At 44.4% G+C, this 20,635-nt stretch overlaps 1 protein-coding gene across 1 annotated transcript in view; it reads left to right on the plus strand.

Annotated features, from left to right (window-relative positions):
- The window catches only part of LRP1 (LDL receptor related protein 1), a 321,217-nt gene that overhangs the window by 217,401 nt on the left and 83,181 nt on the right, over window positions 1-20,635 (plus strand). The window contains 11 exon segments of the mRNA XM_080996568.1: window positions 1,568-1,765; window positions 7,331-7,535; window positions 8,445-8,609; window positions 10,244-10,488; window positions 12,126-12,257; window positions 13,810-14,037; window positions 14,322-14,496; window positions 14,971-15,065; window positions 17,225-17,374; window positions 19,476-19,619; window positions 20,046-20,171. Coding sequence (XP_080852694.1) covers window positions 1,568-1,765; window positions 7,331-7,535; window positions 8,445-8,609; window positions 10,244-10,488; window positions 12,126-12,257; window positions 13,810-14,037; window positions 14,322-14,496; window positions 14,971-15,065; window positions 17,225-17,374; window positions 19,476-19,619; window positions 20,046-20,171 — 1,863 coding nt within the window.

Genomic DNA, 20,635 nt, shown 5'->3' on the forward strand with positions numbered 1-20,635 from the left:
CTCAACTCCCTTATGAAGAAATCTGTTTAATATTTTCAAACACCAGTTCATCATTTTTACCTTTTACATACTTTAAGTATATTCAGAAGGAAGGGAGGGATATAAATTGAATAAATAAATAAATAACAATAATTAAAACATCCTAGTTATACACCTATTATACACAGCTGTGTGAAAAGGTGCTGCTGAGCTAGTGAAACTGCTCATTTCCCTGCAAGGTTTCTTATGAGATCTAAAGAGGTGTCACAAAGCACTTTGGGTCTGCTTTCTAGTAAGCCACCTCACATTGGAAGATGAGGTGCCCCACTGCACTTTCTGGGTTTAAAATCAATTACTTCCTTAGCTGGGAGGCTGAGGTGCTTGCTTACGAGCAGGCACAGTGCTCCATAATGTGGGAAATTGTGGAGAATTGAGGAGGTTCACTTCAAGGAAGAACTCACGTCTTTGCAACCAGGCCTGGAAATTGACTCCCTATGGTATGTGGCTGAAAGCTGCGACAGCATTTCCCTAAGCATATCCCATAGGAAAAAAAATGGTTTGAGTTTGTCTTTAGTCCTCGAAGAAAAACATAGAAGATGACATGGAAACCTCCACCCTTTAGGTCCACCTCTGTGGTGTCCTCTGTCCAGGATATCTGCTTCTGTTCTGCCCTGCAGGCAGACCTAGGCAGCCCCTCTGTGACAATAGCAACACCAAGCATCTCACTTGCAACACTAGGGCCTCTGTTGAACAGCACGGCGTTGTTAGATCTGGGTGGAGGGGACTGGAATGTGGCCTGGTCCCTTGAACCTGCTTTGTATGCATGGTGGATATGGGGTCTGTCCAAGGTTCCTGCCTTTTTGCTAAATTAAATGGAAAAGGGAGTCCAAAAGGGGTGGGGGGCGGGCAAGTGGAGTGAGGTGCACGGGCGGAGGGAGAGAAACGAAACTTAGTGTATTCTGGCAGCCAAGAAACACAGCAATGTTCCTGTCATTTGGGGACTTGCCCTCATTCAGCAGTGTTGCAGTTGGCAGGCACAAGAAAGGCTGCTCTGTTTCCAGTGCCCCAGGGAGGAATGGAATTGCGAAAGTGAGGAAGGAGGGAGGGAAGGAGAGACAAAAAGTTTGTTTTTTTTGTTTTTTTTTAAATGATGCATGTTCTTCATTTGCAATAAGCCATGATTTTCCTTGAAATGATGAAGGAAAAGCTAAGTGGCCCATTATGATAGGGCTCTGGGAATTTGAACCCGGGACATGAGTAGCAGAGTGCAGCCCAGCAATCCCTTGCTCACATATCTGTCAGTACTATTGATAATTTGCAATGTCATAATGACTTATGATGATGATGGTCGTGATTAAGTCTGCAGTCTAGCTCATGATGGGCATGAGCAGATCAGGGGTGAATTCAGAGGCTGAAAGAGCAAAGTGGAGGAGGAGGAGGAGGAGAAGAAGAAGAAGAAGAAGAAGAAATTATTGGAAGAAGTTTCCAATTCCTTATTGAAGTTACTCCAACCCCTTTCTTGTGCGTTAGTTCTAAAGCACAAAAGTGCAATGGCACCAGTAATCCACAGTCCTCTCTCAATTTTCAGACCCCTTTAAGCCTTTCATCATATTTTCCAACCGCCATGAGATCCGGCGCATTGATCTGCACAAGGGGGATTACAGTGTCTTAGTGCCAGGCTTGCGGAACACCATTGCCCTGGACTTCCATCTGAACCAGAGCTCCCTCTACTGGACAGATGTGGTGGAAGACAAGATATACCGGGGAAAGCTGCATGAGAATGGAGGTGAGTGCTTGGTATAAAGAGGAGGGTTGCCGTAGCCTTATTGTCTTCCTTAAACTCCCCCTCCCACCCAAAAAGAAAAGTATTCATCTTAATGTGAGCTATGGTCACAGCCCACCCTTCTCAGGATAATACTTCTTGGTTCTCTTGATGGGCAGCTGCCCCCCCATCAAGTAAATCAATAAATATACCTAACTAACTGAGGTTCTGCCCCCCCTTCCAACATAAATCCTGGCTACGCCCATGGTCCTCTTGGTTTGAAGTCACAGATTGTATCATGAGGAAGGAAGGAAGTGTCCCTCAGCTGTCTCAGGTTTACTCTGAAATTACTGCCTTTTGTTTGTTTACTTTTTACATAAAGAATCTAGCTGGTTTCATTTCCAATGCCTCACATTTCATTGTTTTCTGAGCTGCCCTCTCCACATGATTTGTGGAAATCTAAAACAAAATTATTAAAATTCAACAGCGGAGTTGGTGTGGTAAGGTATTTTTGACACTTTTCCTGGCTACTGTGCCTTTAGTTAGCAGCTTCTACCTCTTAAGTTCTTCCCCTTCAGCACAACTTGTTGGTCAGTTCCTCTTCCCTTGGCTAGGAGGGGGAGCAATTACTTCTTCCCTTCCCTTCCCTTCCCTTCCCTTCCCTTCCCTTCCCTTCCCTTCCCTTCCCTTCCCTTCCTTTTTTCTTTGTTTTTTTTTAAGCATTGTAAAACAGCATTTTTATGTAATGGAATAAAGTGGTTTCAGGAGCTATATTCAGTGGAGAAGGAACAGGGGAAATTGCTTAACTCTTTCCTCACCAACTCCCCCCCCCCCCATTCTTCCCAGCACTGCATATATGTGCCTTGCAAGGGTAAACAGGCATCTGAAACACTGCTGCTTGGGTGGGATTTGGGAAGTGACTTTTTGGAGGGGGATTTGAAGCAGAAAATCAGAAGGCAGTAAAATGTCCCATGCCCCTCTGCTACATTGCTCAGAATCCCCCTCGTGATACTCCCCCCCCCATGGATGTCATTGCACATACAGCAATGTGGTTTGCCTCTTAGTGGGAGAGAAGAGCATAGTTGCCAACCGTGAGGCTGGGCAGGGTGGCTGTCCCAGTGCAGGCTTCTGTTCTCTTCATGGAGCAGGAGCAACCTGCCTTTTCCCTGATTTTAGTGGGGATGTGCTTCTCTCCCCAGTCTCTTCCCTTGACCCTTTGTTGCTCTAGGAAGCAAAATCTCTATCACTTTACTAATTAGGGGAGCTTCTAGCAAGCTGGGGGGAAATATTTTCTGCTTGCTTACGATGAGCATAAAGGAAGGGCTCTTCCTTGGAGTAGCCCTCATCTGTCAGGAGAATTTCTCCAAGTGTCACTTCGTGGGAAATCAAGGCAAGTCAAACCTGCAAAAATGTGGATCAAATGGAAAACTGTGTTTGAAAGATTACAGCTTTTTAACCTGCCCATTCATTCATTCATTCATTCATTCATTCATTTGTCCTTGGCCTCAGGCTACCAGTTTAGAAACAGACAACATAAAAGGTAACAGAATTGGGTGGAGGAAGGGAAAAAAGCCAATTCAGGCACTTATACTTACCGTATTTTTCGCCCTATAGGACGCACTTTTCCCCCTCCAAAAATGAAGGGGAAATGTGTGTGCGTCCTGTGGGGCGAATGCAGGCTTCAGGAAGCTATCCGCAAGCCTTGGGACTTCCCGCCGGGCTCCCAAGGCTTGCGGACAGCAGCCTGCAGCCCGAAACCCGGGGAGCGCAGTGGAGTGCGCCCCGGGCTTTGGGCAGATATCCGCAAGCCTGGGGAGACCACGGGAGTTCCCGCAGGGCTCCCCAGGCTTGCGGATAGCAGCCTGTTCTGGGGGCTGGGGTCGGGGGAAGCTCGGGCTTCCCACGCCCCAGCCCCGCGCCTGGGGGGAAATAATTTTTTTTCTTTATTCCCCCCCCCAAAAAAAACCTAGGTGCGCCCTATAGGGCGAAAAATACGGTAGTTTCAAAGTTCTTCTAACAACCAAATGGAATGGTCATGCCCGTCTCTCTTTTACAGTTTTCCTCCTCCTTGGTGGAAATAAATAAATCAATACATAAAAATTCTATCCCTGATAATCCCCATTTACTCTGCTGTAGATTTCATTCAGGGGGCAATGACTTCCTAAATGACACAAGGGCCAGCCAATCAGTACACAACCCTGTGCACAACCCTTCTCTTAGAAGAGTTAGGGGAAATTTGATTAAAGGCTGATGCCAAGGCTGGCCAATCTGTGCTGAACATATCCAGCTTCTCCTCAAACTGTTTTTGTGTGTGTTTTTTAAAGAAGATCTCTCTCAGTCTGATCCCAGAGAAAATGCCATACAAGTGCCACAATTTCAGAGAGCGTTCTTCCACAGTGGGCTCATTCCTGATTTTGTGTTTGTGTGTATGGACAGAGCTTTGAAATCCAAAAGATCAGGGAGTATTGGCACTCGTGTGTCAAAATACCATTTTCTGAGCAATTGCTGAGGTCCTGCCCTATAACAGGAAGCTTCTCGTAATGCTCAGGGAAGCTGAATAAATAGAGAGGTAGCAGACTGAGTCCCTGTGATGGGGAACAAATGCTCTTGGGGTTGATTAGATGAGCGTTTCTAATTTGTGCACAGTAATTGGCAGCCGGTTAACTTGGGGCACAGCAGGCCTTCGGTTTCAATCCAGTTCAATGAGACGTTATCCTCAAACAAGGCAGGCAAGTGTTACTAAGTACATGTGTGCGAAGGACAGGACTCTCTTAACCTGGAACCCCATAGAAGATTGACCCTCCCCCCACCATTGTCTTTTAACTCCCCAGGCTAGGGACAGTTGGCAGCTCCTTAAAAAGCACACATTAAGCCACATCTCAAAGATGCATTGAACAAGCACACCACAAAACACTGTAGGAGACAACTGTCTCCAGCTCTAGGAAGTAGACAAGAAGGTGGTCATATGTCATTGGTTCTCTCTGTTGCCCACTCTGTTGGTTGCAGCCCTGTTTATTTCCCAGAAAGCTCACAGACCTAGACACCACCACCTCTTTACATCTGTGAACCCTCAGGATCCCACAGCATCAGGCATCAGCTAAAATGTGGTCACATCCTTTCTTCTGGCCCCTTTATTCAAAATTATTTAGTGGGCAGCAGGTGGTGAGAGGGCAGGCCAAAGGAATCCTCCCCTTCATTTTTGAATGGCTGTCGTTTTTTTCCCTGTGAGATGTTCAGCATATCTGCCCATACGACACATGGGGGGAGCCCTGTGGGAAACTGGGACGTGTGGAGAGGGCTTTGGGGAGAGAGCAGCTCTTCAGTCTGCCCTCTGCACTTCTCTTGCCTCTGTGTTGCTGGCCTCCTATAAGCTGCAGCATTCAGTCCGCTTGTTAATGATACTGTCTTTCTTTTAAATGCTGATCATTATGTGGGAGTTAATTAGCATTCCAGGAGTTTCCTTAATTGTAATTACAGCCTGACAGTTGCCTCAACAAAGAGCGGGAGCCTAACCTGATTAGTGCCTCCAAGAGGCTGATGATTCCAGATAGGTGGAGACCTCGGGTGGCAGTAGAGCACCAGGGTGCAGCTGGGAAGGGTCCAACTGCAGGGAGGCAGACTCAGGAGAAATAAGAACTGCCACCTTTAGCTTGGCTGTGGCTTTCTAGAAAGTGACAGCCTTTTTGGTAGGGAGCCTGATTTGATTAGCCGCCTGCCCATAGCCGTCTCTCTTGTTCTCAACAGCTGCATCTAAAATGATGTCTTAGCCTTCCACATTGCCCAAGGCTAGGATATATGTATATGTATATTTATTACATTTCCACCCCACCTTTCCTCCAAGGACCTCAAGGTGGCATACATGGCTCTCACTCCACGATAGCCAGCCACTGCTTCTCAGCCCTTAACCTGAGTGTGCATTTGAGCCCTGGTCTCCCAGGCCTTGGTCTGACACTCAGCCACAACACCACTCAGGTTCAATCCCTGACCAGAGTTTTGAGTGAGTTCTGAGTCATGCTTGCTGGAGGCCCAACTACTTATGCATATGTTATGTTTTATCCCTTGGTTGCTGCATTGAAAGGGACTGTGCACACATGTGTATGTGTAGCTAAAGCCTCATCTTAGTGAAATGGGAACAGATGGCAGCTACCTTAGAGAAACTGCAGTTTTACCCCGAGGAAGAGGTTTTTAAATTGTGGTCTGTGGACCTCCAGTGGTCTGCAGGCTTCATTCAGGTTGTCTGCAGCATTCATACCGATTTTTAATTGTATTTTTATTGCTTTTTCTTACGTTGTATTTTATTGCATTACACTTTGAATTTTATGGAAAGCGAATTGTAATACAATTAAATTAAATGTAAGAAATAAAAGAAGCAATAAAAATGTAGTTAAAAACCATACAGCATCTAGCACACAGCAGCACAGCTGCTGCAATAGGCAGAAACATAATTATGTGCTGTACCATGACCCTCAGCAATTTTCAAGTGGTCAGTGCAGGAAAAATGGTTTGGGAGCTATTGCCCATGGGGAAATACTTATATAGTTAATTAAAACATTCCTACCCTGCTTTTCAGCCAGTAAGGCTCTCAGAGCAGTTTACGTTAGAATAAAAGTAAGACGGTCCCTGTCTGCAGGCTTGCAATCAAAAATACTTGACACAGAGGAAAGGAGGATGTGGAGGAAAGAGAAAAACATTAAATATTGTGTTTGTTTCTTGCAATGAAAACTTTAGAACCAAATCACACAACAATTATTCACTTGGCATTTGGGAAGAGAGCCAGCAAATGAATTCCTGAGCCGATTCTCAAACATCCCACTTGGAACAAACTCAGAGGCACGCGTTGACAAGCTCTTTTCTAGAATTGTTGATGCTTTTTATTATAGCTGGATAACTACAGCTATGTATTTTCTCTCTGCCACAGATTCCCTCTGCCCCATAGCAGATCTTACAGGGGGGCAAAGGCCAGATACCTCCCTAGCATGTTACACATTTTTATTTGCCTTCAGGAATAAGAATGTGAGAATGACTGGATCAGAAATGGCTGAGAGACATCGGAAGATGAAGTTTTTAAGGGAAATGCATTAAAATGTAAAAGGCACTGCCAGGGAGGGGGATGGTACTTCTCTGCCCACCATAGTCTCCAATAATACTCCTTTACAAATATCCTAGTAGTTGTAGTCCTTTAGGCCTGTCTCAGTCTCCTGCTGCTATACCTTTCCAGCGGTTGGAGATAACAAACAACCCCCCCCCCCCAAAAAAAAGTCATCAAAAGGCAAACATTGGATTTGGAGCACAGCATGCAAACCTAGCTAGTAAATAAGGAAATTTGGGTTGGAAACAAACAGCAGATGGCACACCTTCTGGAAGTATGGGAGTCTGGAAAGGACTGGCCACCAAAATAAATGGGATCAGTTGCAATTTGAGGGAAAGGCAAGGCTGTAGGTTGAAGAACAGGACTCCAAGCACATGGTTCAGAGGGCTGCAGAATTGTGAATGGCACTTTTAACCATAAAGGTGGAGCTTGGCTGGGAATGGCTGGTGTGAGATCAATAGTTACTGATTGCTTCTATGTTCCTCCCATCTTTCTCACAGCCTTGACCAGCTTTGAGGTGGTGATCCAGTACGGCCTGGCCACCCCTGAGGGACTTGCTGTGGACTGGATTGCTGGCAACATCTACTGGGTGGAGAGCAACCTGGACCAGATTGAGGTGGCTAAGCTTGATGGGACCATGCGGAGCACTTTGCTGGCTGGGGACATTGAGCACCCTCGGGCCATTGCCTTGGATCCACGATGCGGGTATGGTGTTGAATGGAATGGGGCTGAGATGGGGGACGGGGTCAGAAATGTTGCTCTCTCCCTTGGGTGCTCTGCCACAGCTTGCCCAAACAGACTTGGGCAAAACTTTTCTGAGATTCACTGGCAGTTCAGTGCCTTTTGCTGGAGGGAGCAAGTAAATGAAGTCGTGAAAACATATGGAGGTCTAGGACAAGACTGTGTGCATTCATTTTATCTGAGTGCTGCAAAAGCATGTACCTTGGTTCCTGAATGTAATCCATTCCAGGAATCTGTTCGAAACAATTCAAAAACCAAGGTGCGGCTTTCGATTGGCTGCAGGAGCTTCCTGCACTCAATCAGAAGCTGCATTGGACGTTTGGCTTCCAAAAAACATTCACGAACCAGAACACTCACTTCCGGGTTTGTGGCATTTGGGAGCCGATTTGTTTGACAACTGAGCCGTTCGAGAACTAAGGTACCACTGTACTGTCAACATTGGGCACTGCCTTTTCCACAGAGAGAATATCTTTAATTTGTCTGTCGAAAGAATTCTGTGATACTTCACACCAATTTTCTGAACTTGTCTCTTTTGATGATGGGGGTTGGGAGTGAGTGGAGTGCATATCTCTGTGCATAAAGGTGGTGAGAACACTGCTTAAATAAGGCATGGCCCTTTTTAACAATGCCCAGCAGGGATGTTTCATGCTGTTCACTTTTGTTCCCCTAAAGGCTGCTATAGATAGTTGGAAAGGATATTAATTGGTGATTGATAACCAGTCTCCAGACAAGGGCTTATTATCTCAAGACGAAAGCTGCCAAGATTTCAGCTCTTGTAGAATTATGGAAGCCGTTTAGGCCCTGACCCTGTACAGCTGGAGAGGAGGCATGTCTGCCTCATCACTTGCGTACCTCCTTCCTCTTTCCTCCCAGGATTCTCTTCTGGACAGACTGGGATGCAAGCCTGCCCCGCATTGAGGCAGCATCCATGAGTGGTGAGGGCCGGCGTGTCATCCACAAGGAGACTGGCTCAGGAGGCTGGCCTAATGGACTCACTGTTGACTACCTGGAGAAGCGCATTCTGTGGATAGATGCCAGGTGTGTAGTGTCCCTCCACCAAATATTATCTGGTTTAGATTTTTGGGTAGTAAATAATTTTGGTAAAATGAACATCTTTCTGCACAAAAAAAGCCTTTTTGGTGCCATTGTTTCTGCTGCCTGATATGTGTAGGTTTATCGAGGTATCGGCGTGTGTGTGTTGGTATGGAATCTGTGTATTGAGTAAGTGGAATCCTATTTTCTCCACAGCTAAAAATATCCTTGGTCTGCCACAGGTAGCTTTGTCCTGGGCTTCTTTGCGAGAAGGGCAAGATGTAAATTTAGGAGGCGGTGGAGGAGTTTGTGTGACTATTCAGTTTTTGAGTAGAGAAGGATGTGACAGTCCTTGTAACTGCACATAACATTCCTGGAAAAAATTATAATGCTCCTGTCATTGCATATACAAGCCCAAAAACCTGCCTTTTGCATATATTCAGTTTATGGGTAGAGTAATAATTAACTGGGGTTTTTGTCAATATTAATCATAGCCCATTTGTTTATATACAGGTTTGTTCTCCAAACCATTTTAAAAAAACAACAACAGTCAAGTACTATAACCATTAAAATTTTAATATTTTTACAGCACAAACAGTTCCACAATTAACAATTCATTGATAATATAGCAAAGAAAATTAAGTGAGCATAAAGCTTACCAACAGTCTAACTGATATCCCAAAATAACTTCTCCCCTTCTCTGCTTAACTTTTATATCTAGAATCAAAAGACCATAAAACTCTTCACAGCAGTTCCCTTACAAAAGAGTCTTAGAACAAGAGGACCAGGCATGAGAGGTGGAAGCAGTCGTCCTAGGATGGTTCTCCCCTCAGACCCCCAGGCCTATTACTCTGAGCCCTGGGTATACTGTAATATACTATGATACCCACTCATACACATTCATATTCTTTGAATATTGAATAATTACAATATTAGTGTAATCAGTCCCTGGATGCAAAAGTAATAAATTGAGTAGTAGGTCCTAGGGTACTATAATAAATTTGTGTGTGTGCATGCGCGCGGTTAACAGATCCAAACAGATTATATGAATATCTTGGCCAGTTTTTGATTTCATGCTGGCTTGCTTTCTGAAATTGAAAGCCAGAACACCTCCGCATGAGCAGATTGTCAGCGGATACTGAAGGTTCTTGCCCTACTTCCTCTTGCTCTGCTCTTTCTGCTCTCGTATGGCTAGTGTTCCACTTCCATCTTGCACACATCAAACATTCTGCTTATAGCCACTTGCTCCTTCTGTGCCCCATTCCTAGCCACTACCATAGACAGGAGGCTCTTTTGGCTGTGCCGCTGCCCAGTGAAGTCCAAGGTGTTTGGGTCGTCTTGGTAGTTTGCAGAACCCATTCCCACTGGAGGTGTGTCTGATGCCATCATTGCATGTTTTCTATCAGTGGGTGAAGACACACTTCTTTTCCCAGAGGTGAGAATGATTGCTATAAGCAATCACTCCACTACCTTCTGCAGAGTAAGGAAAAGTGAAGTATTATTGTGTTGTTGTTTTGATTATTGTTTAACTGCAAATGTTATTTGTTTTATTGAATTGTTGTATCCTGGGTGAAGAGTCGGTAAGAAATGCACACAAAGAAACAAAGAAATTAAAGGAAATCTGCCCTGTTCCTCCACAGGTCTGATGCTATCTATTCTGCCCTCTACGATGGTACAGGCCACATTGAGGTGCTTCGAGGGCATGAGTATCTGTCGCACCCCTTTGCTGTCACACTTTATGGTGGTGAGGTATACTGGACTGACTGGCGCACGAATACCCTGGCCAAGGCCAACAAGTGGACCGGCCACAATGTCACTGTTGTGCAAAGAACCAACACGCAGCCCTTTGACTTGCAGGTCTACCATCCCTCTCGCCAACCTCTAGGTGAGCTGTGACAAGGAAAGGGCAGAGGAGGAGGGCACCCTGGGAAATTCTGTGAAGGCAGGTAGCAGGAGGCAGGCTGAAGCTTCCTTTGCTCACAGCTACACTTAAGATTGCCAGGTCCACTCCTGGGTTTCTAAGCTGTGAGAGCTTGGATGCAGCAGGATAGCATGCAGCAATGGTCCTCTCCTGGTGCCTAAATGACAGGGTCATAGGAAGCGCTCTTTTCCCAGGTGGCTCAGCATTGCCTACCCTTTCTGGCACCAGCTCTCCAGAATCTGAGGCAGGCAAATTGTCTGTCCCTCATCCTTTTACAAACCAAAACCAGACACAACAGAGACTGTACCTAGGGCCTTCTGCATGCCGAGCATGTGTTCTGCAACTGAGTTGCAGGAGCTCCAAAGAGAATAAAACCTCAAGAGGTGATCTTAGTTGTAAGTCTTGATTCACAGGAGAACAGAAAAAGATGCCTTTTAATATATATATGTCTGTATGCCTGTTTTATCTTTTAAGTTGCTAATCTACCAATAAATTGGATAAATGAAATATTAAATATAAATTAATCCTAGGTCAAGCTGTTCGGTCCACCTAGCCCAGTAATGTCATCCTGGACTGACAGCAGGTTTCCAGGGGCTCGTGCAGAGCTTTTTCCCAGCACAACATGGAGATGCCATAACCTGGGGCCTTTTATGTGAAATCATGTGCTCTGCCAGTGAGCTACAGGCCTGCTTTGACCTGCAGACAGGATTTGGTTTACCCCATGTAACTGGAAGAGAGGGTCAGTGGGCTGTTGGAGTAGGAGGAGCCACAGCTGGGTCCTGTCTCGCTGCCTCAGGGGTCCGAAAGAGAGAGGTGGAATCTCTTGGGACACTGTCTTGTGGGGATGTAGTGCCATTCTAAAATTCTTTCAAGGAATTTGGTTGTTCCTGTGACGATTCTTTCAAAGTACTGTGTAGTAGATAAACACATTACCTTCTTGTGTGGTAGAGCGATGAATTTCTGTGTGTGGTCCTGGAGGCAAGAAAAGCTTTGTAAGCCATTATTAGTTAGGTAGCCGAAGGAGGTGGGGGATTTATATGCACAGCACTTTTCAGAGTAACAGAAGCAAATAAATGAAAAAATAGCAGGTTCCTGCCCCCCAGGACTTAATCTATGATTTAATGTTGGTGAGGCTACACAATGAAGGGAGGCCAAGCAAAGGTAAACAAGGTATGCATATTGACAGCTATATGTGCTTCAGCTTTGTTACATAAAACCAGTTGAAAACATGACTGCAGATCCACATGAAGATTTTAACACAATGTAGAGACAGCGCTTTCCCTTGGTGCGGAGTGGTTCTTCCTGGAAATCTGGGATTTGTATAGTAGGCTTTAGGGTTGGCTTTCTTCCATTGTTCCTTATGTTTGAATGCAGACATGCACTTTGGTGACTGTGTAAGACAGGGCTGGAGAAAGCACAGATCCAGTCCTATGCTGCCAACCTATCCAGATCTCCCTTTCCCAGCCAGCTTTATGTCACCCGTGCCTTGGCCTTCTCAAAGGAGAGCTATGCTTCACCCTCTCTTTACAGAAGGACTGTTCTTTCAGGATTGGGGTGGGGATCTTAACCTTTTCTCTCCAGCACTTTGTTTGTTGTTGCAGCTCCCAACCCTTGTGAGGCCAATGGAGGAAAAGGCCTTTGCTCTCACCTCTGCCTTATCAACTACAATAGCACCTACTCCTGTGCCTGTCCTCACCTGATGAAGTTGGCCAAGGACAACGTCACATGCTATGGTAAATGAGGAATGGAGGGGCTTTGGTCCACTCGCAGGCCTAGAGACCCACCCCAAAGATTTGGGGCAACAGTGCAAAAGTGTATCATCTTAGTTGGTGTGGCTCCTTGACCCTGTTATTCCCACCTGCTTTGCAAATAGATATGGTTCCTGCAGGTCCATTGGCCTTTGGGAATGCAGTACAGACAGTGAGCAATGAAAACCCCATGTAGGCACACTTCAAGACATATCCATTAAATCCATGGACATGTAGACAATGGGTTCATCTAGGACTCCTTGGCTTGGCTCCCAGACAGACTGCAGCATGAGGGATCAGCTGCAAATGAGGATAGGAGCTTTTGAGCAGGACCCTTTTTCCTCGACACACTTAAAGATATGCCTGGATGAGTCTCAGGTTTGTTTCCTCACCACCTCCCCTCTTCTCATTTGGTACAGCCAGGAACAGTGAGGAGAAGAAAAGCTTTCACTCCTGCTTTTCAGCTAATCAGAGTTCCTTGTTACACCTAAACTTGGGGAAGTCTGGTTAGTTTAAACTCTGGTATGTTCAAACAAGCCAGGGTCAAAGTATGATTTATGATCCTTGCATATTCACTAACCAGAGTTGAAACAATCCAGAGTTCCCTACGTTTATATGTAATGGCGTATTCTGGTTAATTTGAAAACAGGGACAGATTTTTCTAACGTCATCACTGCTTTGTGTCAGAGGAGGGAGAAAGGTTTGTGTATGAACCCTAGGCTTGTTCATTTCTGGCCCTGATAATTTAAAGCTGTTTTAAACTATTGTCTTCGCCTTTAGATTCTACAGAATCATATTTAGATACTTGGGTTGTTTCCATAGCAGTGTGTGAAACTACATGCCAAAGTCACATTAGAATGACACTACATGCAGACCTGCTTGGAGTGAAGGGCAGAACTGGTCCTGCAATCTTGCCATTCTCTGAGCTTGTTGCCTTACATGTAATTCTCACCTTAGGCACTTATATACCTTGGAATAAAGCAGCTATTGTTTTTTATTTCACATTTAACAGTAGGTTGCTCAAGGCAACATTCAGCATAAAGAGAAAATAACAGGATCTCAGTGAAAATGTATAGAAGTCACTTTTCAAGAAAAAGGATTGTAAAAAAGTGAAATGCTAGAACTAGTTGAAATGTAGAAAGTGGTCCCAAAACTGCTTTTTTGGTTGTTGCAGATGTGATGGGGGCAAGGGTCATGGAAAAGATTGTATTTGTACCTCTAAGAAGGAGTGATGTGTTAAGAACATGAGAATAGTCCTGCTGGATCAGGCAAAATGCCAGCCCAGTTGTATTTTACGATGTATTTTACAAACTGCTGACAGATAGTTTATCAACTAAATGCTGAGGGATTGTAGAAACAAGCTAGCTGCAGTTTGAGGCCTGAGCAAAATGGATTCAAACAAAAATGGAGTTTAACAGGTCAATAATAAACATTTCCTCTTCATTAGTATCTGGCAAGCAAACATGCTTTGTATCTACTAAGCCCTGATTGGAGTGAGTTCCCATTATGTGTTCTTGGCCTTTGTCCCCTTCTCCAGAGTTTAAGAAGTTCCTGCTCTATGCCCGCCAGATGGAGATCCGCGGGGTTGACATTGACAACCCATACTACAACTACATCAACTCCTTCACTGTTCCTGACATTGACAACGTCACTGTAGTTGACTATGACGCCATGGAGCAGCGGATCTACTGGTCTGATGTCCGCACACAAACCATCAAGCGGGCATTCATCAATGGGACAGGCGTGGAAACAGTTGTGTCTGCAGGTGGGGGGACTGCCTGTCATTCATCTTCTCTCCTTGCTTCCTCTCATCCCTGCACTACATGCTGTCCTTTGGAATGGATTTGTCAGATGAATTTAGAACCTTTTGTGAAACACAGTAGTTAAGTGGAAGACATTGGCATGCTTATCTTGTTATAACCTGTGCTATATGAACCTAAAGCTCTTGCAGCTTTTCACCTGTGCTCTACAGGCACCTTCCGTTTTTTGTTGCCGTCTCTGGGCTTTACCTCTGTCTACCCTCATTTCTCCACCCTCATTGCCTTGCAGACCTACCCAATGCCCATGGCCTAGCTGTGGACTGGGTCTCCAGGAACCTTTTCTGGACAAGCTACGATGCCCACAAGAAACAGATCAATGTCGCCCGGCTAGATGGCTCATTTAAGAATGCTGTTATTCAGGGACTGGACAAGCCTCACTGTTTGGTTGTACATCCTCTCAAAGGGTGAGTCTGGCAGAACAAGAGATTCTGTAGAAAGAAGGTAGTCCATAGGGTTAGAATTTGAATGACAGCTCCAGGATAGTATAGTGTTGTTTTTCTACCAAATTAGCTAGTTTTGCTTTACGTCCCATTGTAGCTCTATGTTAATGTAAACCTGTTCAGTTTATCTGAACTTCTGATTCTCCAGGTGTTTGGGGCACTTCGATTTAGTAAGTGTACTCTTGAGTAGCACAAGGAGAGCTAATCAATTGCAACTCATGGGTTGGATTCAACATCTGGAAAAAAAATTAGCCTGGCATCTCCTTTTCCCTTATTCCAGTGATTCTAATTAAGGTGTGTTAAAACAATTTTGCTCATAATTAGACCTGTAAAAAAGGGTTAATAATTGAGCTTGCAAGAAAAATAAGTTGTAGTTGAACTTGTAATAATAGAAGTACTAGTGATAATAAGTGGTCTTCCTGTTTGCCTCTGTTACAGGAAACTCTTTTGGACTGATGGAGACAACATCAGTGTTGCCAACATGGATGGCAACAACCGTACCCTGCTCTTCACAAACCAAAAGGGGCCTGTTGGTATGGAGACTGTGGCACTCTGTTGTATGCCTAAGAACTTAGTCTGTGCCTAATAGAGGCAGAACTCACTGCCCCCCCCCCCTTAGCATGTTAGTGTCAGCTTGAATGCTGCAGCTCTTGGCTCACTTCATGTCTAGGATTGTCTGTGATGACTGGAATAACCCTGGGCCAACAGAACCCACTGAAATCACAGCTCTGGTGTAGGTGCAGTGAATGTGTGGCCCGCTCAGAAGTTGCTGAGCTCCAGTCCTCTTTGTCCATTGACCATGCTTGCTGGGGCAGGTTGGAATTGTAGTTCAGTCACATCTGGAAGGCCAGTTTCCCCAACTCTGCTCTAGTGCATCTGAAAAGGTTGTATTGCCTTCACACAACAGGTATCAACCACCTTCATCTGTCAATGTCCCCTCCTAGTATTCGTGTGTCTGTTTCACTTGTCAGGTTTCTGTGGGCCAAAAAATTCAGTTCACTTTCTCTAGTTCTGTGTTAATTTTATTTATTTATTTACTTACTTACTTACTTACTAAATTTTAAAAATTATACCCCATTTTGGGGGGAACTTCCTCCACAAAGCAGCCTACAATCTAAATAAAAACCAGCTTCACCTGAAAATAAATTATAAAAGTACAAAATACAGTAACAAATAATAAACCAGAATAAAAAGCAAAGTACTGAAAAATATATAATGCAGGTTGTAAAAAAGTGTATTAAGATATAAAAGTGAACAAGAATTAAAACTGCAAAAGGTGGCTTTTGCAGTTTTAACTCTTGCGCATTTGTTCACAGAAAAAGAGAAATGGAAACTATGGGCAACCTTTGAAGAGAGGTATACATTTTTCTTTTGCTGTGAATAAGCGCTGGCACACATGAAATTTAGTGCAGCAAAGCTCAAAACATCAGTGTAACCATCACAGAAAAAGTCATGCTTTTCTGTGGCCTTCAGCCCATATTGCAAATTCCTTGTCCTTTCTGGATATCAAGCCCCTCTATGAATTCTGCAAAAACCTCATCCCTAGTCTTATGACTCAGTTTGGGGATCGGCACTGGATCATTAACCTTTTAAACCAAGTGTGTTCCAGTGTGATCAAGCCTGTGACACACAGCCCTGGATCTTTCTTAGCAAGGGAACATATTGGCAAATAACTGGACCAAAAACAGACGTTCAAAAGCTTTGTTTCCTTACCAGATTTTACATTAGCTATCCTAGTGTAAAATTAGTAGCCTCTCCCCAATGGAAAGTTACACTTGAAAAAAGAGAAAATAGGAATTGGAGAGAAGGATTTATCCTACCTGGGCACACTTACTCTAATCCACATCCACACCAAGGATGGAATGATATGCATCTGCAAAGGATCCTGGCCAGGGATTGCAGGAAGCAAAAATAGGAAAAGGGGAAGTGTGAGAGAAGTTGGTGCTGTGAACATAGGCCTCAAGTCTCCGTGTATTAAATAGCAAAGTCCAAAAGCCTACATCACAGTTCAGCTTGATTCTCGCACCTCACCATCCACCATCCCCTGATCTTGCTTCTTTGCTTTTCAACCCTCTGCAAGGGGGGGGGGGAGGACACACATTCACATATCCCAAGTATCATTTCTGTTTGTTGGTGGCTTTATCTCACAGTTTCTACAGGTGAACTGAAAACTTTCATTTATTATGATAAGTTTTCAGTCTATCTGAGTTAAAGAAACAACTTTAAAATGGAGAACCTACCCAAGTGAAACTGAAACAGAAACCTCACACATTCACTAAGTAAAAGAACGTAAGCTTACCAGGCCCCTTCTCCTCCCATTTCTCTCCAGCCTCACATTGTATACAATATAAATGTCTCACATCAAATGTAACTGATCTGTAGAAAAGACTCTATGAAGTGAAAATAGAGACAATACACATACTTTTGTAACCCAAGAAAATCTTTAATAAAAATTATATTTTTAAAAAATGAAAGGACAGGGCAAAATAAGGGTTGGTTTTTTTAGGAATGTGTTAGTGTAGAAATTGGATGTGGACAGACTTACGAATGAATGCACATGGAACTGACATGGACTGCAATTAGTCTGAATTGCCCATCTCTAATGCACATTCACAGCCTGTAATTAACACCTGCAGATTTCATTGGTGATGCTGTTGCTCCTCCTTCATGCTGGACTATTCTCTCCTAACAGGGCTCTCCATTGACTACCAGGAAAGCAAGCTGTACTGGATCAGCTCTGGTAGCGGTACCATCAATAGGTGCAACTTGGATGGTAGTGGCTTGGAGGTATTGGAGACCATGAAGAACCAGCTACGCAAGGCCACAGCATTGGCTATCATGGGTAAGAGTCAGAGTGCTGAGTTTGGGAGCTATTGCTACAGCAGTCTGGTAAGCAACAATGAGAAGAGGGTCATATATAAGCATATCCATGGACCTTTCTATTGGCTGTTTTTTGGGGGGAAGATACAATGCATGTGAATTGTTTAATGCACAGCACACACTTTTTCTCTCAAGTCTGTGTTTCTGTTTTGGACGCATTGCATTTTTCAGACAATTAAGCAGCAATTTTCTGTTACTGAGAAGATGCTGCTCTACCTCCAGATAGAATATTAGCTACTTTTGCAAAGGGTATGAATTTTTCATAGGCTGCCACCTTCATCCTTAAAGTGATAAACATTAATTTCCTTCCATCAAGTTTTATAATGAGAAATAAATCCACTTTTCCCATTGAGACCTTGGTTCACATCATTAAATCTTTGTACCTGTTCTCATTATAATATCTGTTGGAAGCAATTAAACTGTAAAATGAAGATCCCACTGCTGTATTTTGTTTTAAATTTTAAGCAGCTACCTTTATATGTTTCATGGCTATTTTTCATTCCATTTTAAAATCAGTTGTAGTTTATGAAAACTTGGTACTTTATAAATCAAATACTATTAAGGCACTGCGAAAGATGAGCTTCCAATGGGCTTCCGCTTGTGCAATGGGGCTTTCTCCCTCTCCCCCCACACCCCTGAAATTGGCTGAGGGGGGCAAGAGAACCCCCAAAACAGCACACGGGGGAGGAGAGTGGAGATCATTCTGTCTGGCAAGCTGGAACCTTAGCATGACGTTGAATTCCTCCCATTTATTTTAGCTTTTTTCAATGTTTCTAAAAGTGTCGTGCTTCACCTAGGATCCCTGTTCTATGCGTGCATGCACACAGCAGTGCCAGGAAGCCATTATATTTGTCACAGCTGCTGCAGCAGTGATGTTTAGAAATTGAGGCTTAAAGGATCTTTGTTGAATGCTAAATGGGTTTTCCCAATGGTGTCATCAGGGCAGGGCTTTGGGACAGAAGATTGACCTCATAGTAGTACTAATATTTCTAACCACAGCCTCCCAGATGCCTCCAGCCATGCCCAAGCCAGGCACATGGGTGATGGCTGGCTCCTATTTTTGGTAGGGCTGTGAACTTTTATCATTGAGTCAGTTGCATCGATCATTTAAACCCATCTTAATGAAATAAAAGCCACTCTGATTATTTGTGCAACACATTTTTTAAAGAATTTAATTTGATAAAAAATATTTTTTAGACTCTACAGATTGTGGGTGGGCACAACCCAGGATTAGGCATTTCCCCTTCTCTTATACATAGGAGAAAATACCTCTTGCAAAGGGGTGGCACATGCTGTGACATGTACAGGCACCCTTTAATCCAGAGACAGGGAACCTGTGGTCCTCTGGATGTTGTTGAACTCCAAACCCCATAAGTCCTAGGCAGCAGGGTCTGTGGTCAAAGACAATAGGCGTTGCAGTTTATAAACATCTGGAGGGTCAAAGGTTCCTCATGCCGATTCAACATTGGAACAGTCCCCTATCTCCTCCCTATGTGTGCTGTTCTGGTAGTTCTCGCAACCCCCTGGAGGAGGAGAGGTGGGGAAAGCGCCATTGTCCCATCAGAAGACCTTGCGCATGCTTCCACTGATGGGGCTCATTAGCTGAATCCCACACAAAGCAAGTATCTTTTCCTACTTCAAAACTATTGCATGAGTTAAGATCAAGGAAAACTCATTTGATTAATCAACCCAAATTTATTTAATTAAATGAGAGCTCTCTCCAGCACCTGACAATCTGAGGTACCTCTGAATGGAGCTTCCATTAGCTATCATAGCTAATAACCCTTCAGACATCTATCTTCCATGAGTTGGTTTAATCTTTTTCAGTGCCCCCTCACACTGAGTGGTCATCTGAATGATATGGGAGAGTTCAGATATAACACTAAGTCACAGTTTGGCGCCAACTTTTCCTACCCAGGACCATCCAAATGTCATCATCCTTGTCCATCTTTCTTGACCACAGCTTGTTGCGAAATCTGAACCAACAGCCTGTGTCAAGTTCAGTCAGAGTATGCCCTGCCTGTAAAGCCAAGCTGCGTAATCTTCATCTCTTTCTCTCGCAGATGATAAACTCTGGTGGGCTGATCAGGTTTCAGAAAAAATGGGCACCTGCAACAAGAAGGATGGCACAGAAGCAGTTGTGTTGCGCAACAGCACCACGCTGGTCATGCATATGAAGATCTACAATGAGAGCATTCAGCTGCATGGTAAGCTCTTGGAGTGCGCGGATCATAAGGGGCATCATGCAAGGGGAGGGCCTGAAGAAGCATCGTGGGGAAGTTGTGAGCATTGATCAGGGCTCAGGGGGTTCCAACTCAGGAAGCAGAGAATCGGTGATGGTGTGCCAAGGCTCACATACTGTATGGAAAGATCTTGCCTGCAGTCTCATAGGAAACCAAGCTTTGGATTTGGTGCTGATTTCAACCACATTAAGTATTCACTGTGTCACTTCAAGTTCCTTGTACAACTGTCTTCTTAACATGCCCATAAAGTGCACCCTTTTTTCTGTGCCCATGGTGAAGCAAGATGGTCATATGTGTGGTCACCTGGCAGTCAAAACTGAAGCCTGGTGCTGTCTGGCTCTGTGTCAGTAGTGCCCATTTACTTCCATTATTTCACCTTCACTCTTGCAGGTACCAACCCCTGCAGCGTGAACAACGGTGACTGCTCCCAGCTGTGCCTTCCTACTTCAGAGACTACTCGATCCTGCATGTGTACAGCTGGTTACAGCCTGAAGAGTGGACAGCAGTCCTGTGAAGGTGAGGGGACCCCAGTTGACTCCTGTGGGGTTTGAGGAGAGTGGTCTGTAGCTGTTAGGCCTGGCTCCTGGGAACTGTATATCTTGAGGGATGTGTAGCACAGCTCCACCTGGTGGCTACTGTTTGCAGCTCAAGCTACAATTGCCCTGAGTTTGCCCTGCTTAATTATGGAGCTGTCCATGTACCAATGTGGCAGCAAATGTACATTTGACAGGGTGCTGCAGCCAACCCTGGATCTCTCTTCCTATAGGAGACTTGCGTTTCCAAACACATATTTGTCTCCCTCACATACTGTATTTTTGTGTGTAGATAATGAAATTTATCGTAGGTGTACATTTAATAAAAAAACAAAATGTGGAAGATCCCTAAGCTGCAAAGGGCAAAACATAGAATTGCCTGGCTAAAAAATGCCTTCAAGAGGCCACTTGCCCAAAGGTTTCTTATCCTCCCTTTAGGGCAGCTGT

Source organism: Podarcis pityusensis (assembly GCF_964106645.2).
Source record: "Podarcis pityusensis genome assembly, chromosome: 2".
NCBI classification, from domain to species: Eukaryota; Metazoa; Chordata; class Lepidosauria; order Squamata; family Lacertidae; genus Podarcis; species Podarcis pityusensis.